This window comes from Loxodonta africana, chromosome 12, assembly GCF_030014295.1.
Source record: "Loxodonta africana isolate mLoxAfr1 chromosome 12, mLoxAfr1.hap2, whole genome shotgun sequence".
Taxonomy (NCBI): Eukaryota; Metazoa; Chordata; class Mammalia; order Proboscidea; family Elephantidae; genus Loxodonta; species Loxodonta africana.
Genome location: NC_087353.1, coordinates 66790056 through 66794959, shown reverse-complemented (window position 1 = coordinate 66794959; position 4904 = coordinate 66790056). Strand labels below are relative to the sequence as shown.

The 4904-nt window shown below is 49.6% G+C and overlaps 1 protein-coding gene across 10 annotated transcripts in view; it reads right to left on the bottom strand.

Annotated features, from left to right (window-relative positions):
* The window catches only part of SNX29 (sorting nexin 29), a 662332-nt gene that overhangs the window by 35823 nt on the left and 621605 nt on the right, over positions 1-4904 (bottom strand). Inside the window, exon 21 of one of the 10 annotated variants that reach the window (XR_010323633.1) lies at positions 4780-4893. The exons of 8 other annotated variants lie outside the window; for them this stretch is intronic. Coding sequence is in view for 1 of the 2 variants with exons in the window: in XM_023557341.2 (XP_023413109.1) it covers positions 4890-4893 (4 nt within the window). In the remaining variant the exon portion in view is untranslated. Of the gene's footprint in view, positions 1-6; positions 4894-4904 lie in introns of those variants that run through there. One more of the 10 variants, XM_023557341.2, reaches the window with a different exon arrangement.

Sequence of the window (4904 nt, the reverse complement as noted above, 5' to 3'; positions counted from 1 at the left end):
CTGGTAAAGCAGAGGGTCAGTAAAAAAAAAAAGACGACTTTCAATGAAATGGATTGATACAGCGGCTGCCATCAATGGGCTCAAATATACCAATGATTGTGAGGATGGCACAGGACCGGGCAGCATTTCATTATGTTGTACATGGGGTTCCTATGAGTTGGACCTGACTCAGTGGCACCTAACAACAACAACAACAATCTTTATGGGAGAAGACTGCCAGATTTTTCTCTCCCGAGGAGCCACTGGGTGGGTTCAAACCTCCAACTTTTCAGTTAGCAACCGAACACTTAACCAGTGTGCCATCAGGGCTCCTTATGGCCCAATTTGCGGTGACAGTCCTGGTGCTGAGCTGCCTCCTCCTCCAAATCACACACCTGGTAGAAAATGGGGGTAAGAGGTGGAAGCTAAGAAACGGTAACAGAAGGCTACCCTGGGAAAGAGGTTTCCTCTCTAACTGATACCAGGCCATTCCAAGGTCCTCTTTGAGCTGAGGTCAGACATGAGTGCTTTGTCCCAAGCAGCATCCAAACAAGCACCCACACATCAGGAAAGGGCCAAAGAGTCCACAAGCCCACATGGCCTCTATCTAATCAAGGCTATCCCAGTACCTCAGGCCACGGCTCCTGACAGGGGTCCAGGCACTGACCCCACAACAGCCACCAGTACCGACTTTCTAGGCAGACACTCTGAACCTCACAAAGTGCTCAGTGTCAGAATAAACTGCCCCACTGTGCGAAGATTCTTCCTGCTGCCAATGGCTAACCATCCTCCGTGGCCTCAGACAGCTGCCAGTCTCAGAGCCCAGCTTGCTCAGAGAGGCCCTGCCTGTCACAAGCTGGTCTGCATGTCTAAGCAGTTCCCACAGGGAGGTGTGACAGGTGCCAAGCTCTCGACAGTGCTGCTTCCCCTCTGCTTCCCTGGGTGCCTTCTCAGCGGTGCTCTCGTGGTTGACAGGGATGCCCTCACAGCTGTGCGTTGCCACCTGCTCCATGGGTCCTTGGCCAACTTGGCAGAGAAGGAGGAGGTTGGTTTGCTATTCTTGATACACTGGGACTGTGTGCTAATTTTGCAGCTCTTTCACTCTGAGGAAGACTTCTTTGGGAAACACTGGGAAAGCAACTCCTCAGCTCCCCTGACCTAGCTTTCTCTGGTTTTCTTACCCTCCCCTGCTTGGCTGGCTGCACGTCCTGGTCCTGCCTGCGTCCCAGCTTCCATCCTTGGAGGTTCCTACTCTCACTCTCCCCTCCGTCCCTGGTGACCTTCCCACCCCCTCATCTCTGTGGCGACCATGTGGGAACCATCCCCAAGTTTATATTGGGAAATCATATCTCAAGGAGTGTTTCCAAATTCCAGAGAGAGACAACTTTTAGGGATTTGGGGATGAGAAGCCGGAATTCCCGGGAATTCCCGGAATCCTAAGTTATTCTTCAAATACTCCCAACATTCTTCATAGTATTTACTCATTATTGTGGCTATCTAAAATGATTTGTTTAATAAATAAGAAATAGCAGGTTCAGTAGCCTACAGCGAAGAGTCAAACAATGGAAAACGCCAGTGAACATTTTTGGGTGCTATTAGAATAACGCAACGTTCCAATCTCCTAGGTAATAAAAAAAAAAAAAAATAGCACTACACAAATCGCATGTTGAAACTGCCAACTAAAGGACTTATTTTGCTCCCAAAACTTGTTATTTCTTGGGATGCCACTCACATCGAGTATACTATGCACACAGACTTGTTAATATTTATTTCATTTGCAAGGATGACTAGCTGCCGCAGACATGACCATCACTCAGCACCCACACAACACAGCACCAGCTAAAAGCAACACTGACGAATCAGGTCGTGACTGGTTCTCGCCCCTGTGCTCCTGCCCGCATTCCTGTTAATGCTGACCTTGACCAACTCTGCGTGTCGGTGCTTCGGCTTCCATGAGCCTGGTAGCCTGGATTCCTTCCAACCGGGAATGCTGGCTGTTATGCTTTCATTTTTACAGAAGAATTACAGAACTTTTTCCTGATTTCTCAACTTATTTTTCTCAAGACTTGAGATTCGGAAAAACATAAATCTGCAAGGAATGCCAGGAAAGAATTCCCAGCTGACTCCACGCTCAGAAGACACAAAGCTAGGGGATGGTCCTGTTCTTTCCTGCCTGGCTCCAGGTGGGCCTCAGGACCTCAGAGGAGACCAGTTTCCAAACCCAAAGCGTCATTTTCACCTCGGCTGCTCCCAACCTGCTTCCCACATCATGTGCCCAGATACTCAGCCTCAAAGCCTTGGCATTCTCTCCTGCCTCCTTGCCCCCCATGGCCCAGTGGCTGCCTTGCCACCTACTGGCTTGTTACCTCTCACCATGCTCTGCTCATCAGCAGATATTGGGGATGCCCATGCTGCTAGGAGGATTATGGGGGTGATGGTATCCTGCATGAGGCACTGAGTAGGTGTGATTGCTCCAGGGGTCCTCTCACCAGGGTCTTCCGAATCCCCCGCTTTCTTCTTAGCTGTCTTGGCTCAGGCCCCCTCCACCTCTTGGCTGGACTACTACAAAGGCATCCCACTCCATCTCCCCCAACTGCCAGTATGAGCCTCCAAAGCACAGGCCTGAGCACCCTCTTCCTGCTCACAGACTGGCCAGGGCTCCCCTCCCTAGACAGCAAGATGGAAACACCCTCAAGACCTTCTATTACCCGGCCCCAACCTTGCTTCCTGGGGTATCCTGGCCACAGGGCAAAGTGTCCTTTTTTCCAGCAACAGTGGGTGACTTGGAGTTCCCTGAGCTTGGCTGCTGTTCTGCACATCTGGAAAAAAGGCCTGCCCCTTTTATGTTTGTTGAAATCATCCGTATTAAATTGACATACGAGTGTGGACTTCAGTGATATCTGTCAAAATTTAAAATGGACAAGTCCTCTCAGCCAGAGTCATGCTTCTAAATGAATCCTATGTTCCAAATGTCTATCTATTGAGATGCTCTTGGCAACGTTGTTTGGGGGAGAAAAACCTGCAACTTTTTGAAATGGCCAAATGAACAGAGCGCTGGTGGGATTAAACTATGAAATGGCCATTGCAAAGGATCCTGTGCCACCATCAAAAGGAATAAGCCAGCTTCCTTACATTAAAAAGGCCAACTGCAGAATGGTGTGTACAGTCTTGGTTTGGCTCATGTAAGTATCGATGATTTCTGCCAAAGTACACGGGAAAGTTGACAGTGACTACCTGGGTAGGGTAGGGTGGGGTGGGAGGGATGGGGGAGTGGCACCTGCTTTTCCACCTTAGATCTTCCTGCAGTGTTTCAATTTCTTTTTCATGCCCTAAGTTTATCACTTCATCCAAAAAGTCTGCTCCCTAGAAACTCCTTTCTTCATGCAGAGAAATATAGTAACACGCACACACAGTGCTTGCTGTATCACTTGAAGTGGGCTTCTAAAAGCCTGCCGTATACATATTAATGTAATCTTCCCAGGGCCTTCGTATTGGCTGTTTCTCTATCTCAGCGCTCTTCTCCAAGAAGAGGCCTTTCCTGACCTCTTAAAGGAAACCACCACCCATACAGTCCTCTTCATAGAACTTACTACCTGGTGGTACATGTTTATTTGTTCATTTCCTGTCTCCCCTACTCCGTGGAAGTATAATTTTTCTTTCTGTTTTGTTCTCAGCAGTGCCTGTTGAGGATTTAGTAGGTGCTCACTAAAAAATGAGGGAGTGAAAACGATATCTGTGAAATACAGGGCCCTTCAGGGAGGCTTCCTGTGTCCTCTCCGTGGTGATTATGTCCGTGGAGTTGTTCCCGATCCCACCACCTTTTCTAGAACTCATTAGGGCTGCGTGTCTCCCTTCCCATCCTTCTCTGGCCCTCCCTGCAGGGCTGATTTCTCCCACTAAACAGAAAGCAAGAAATGGCAGAAATGGAAGCATAATTACTGTGATTTGGGGGCTGCCTAGGGGACAGGAAGGCCATCGGAATGAGAGAAGAGTAGCTGTCACCCTTATCGTTTTCAAATGAGCCATTCATTATGATCGCCTCGGATGGGAGCCCTTTGGATCTGAAGGGCCAGCATCCTGGGGACCGTGCTTTTGCTGTATCCCTGAAAAGCAGCCCCGAAAATAGCCAGGCCGGGGCTGAGTGATTAAGTGGCATTCTGCATGTCATCTCTTCAGGCGACAGGGCAGCGGGCCCCCCAGAGGAGGGGCCTCTGGATAATGAGCTTCCGAGGAATGGCACTGCTTTTCTGCCAGGAGCGCCTGGCCCCATGGGGACTGCTGCCATCTGGGCCCGGCTGGTCTTTCTGTTCCCTGAAAAGCCAGCACTCTGCTGTTCTTCCCAGTCCCCTAGAGCAGGCCCTGATCACTTCACCCCAAGGCGAACGGGGGAAGGAGGGAGGGAGAGGCCGATTTCTAACTAATTCATGTTATAAAAGTTACCATTTGTGTCACCTACTGTGAACTAAGGGGGCAGCAGTGGTTATGTGGTAGAATTCTTGCTCTCCATGTAGGGGACTCAGGTTTGATAGTCTAATGTACCTCACGCACAGCCATCTCCCATCTGTCAGTGGAGGTTTGCGTGTTGCTATGATGCTGAACACACGTCAGTGGAACTTCTGGACTAAGATAGACTAGGAAGAAAGGCCTGGTAATCTACTTCCGAAAATCAGCCAATAGTCTGATATGAACCCATCATGTGGATGGCACAGGGCCGGGCAGTGTTTCATTCTGTCGTGCGCAAGGTCGCCTGAGTCGGGGCCAACTCCAGGGCAGCTAGCAGCAATAACACTATGTACTAACCGCTCAGTGTCCAGCATCTCAGAGCAGCAGAGCAGAGTCTCAACCTGCCTTCAAGTTCATCTCGGAATGAACTCAGACACATCATCCAAGTTTCCTGAGACTCCAGTCTCTCACCTGTAAAGACA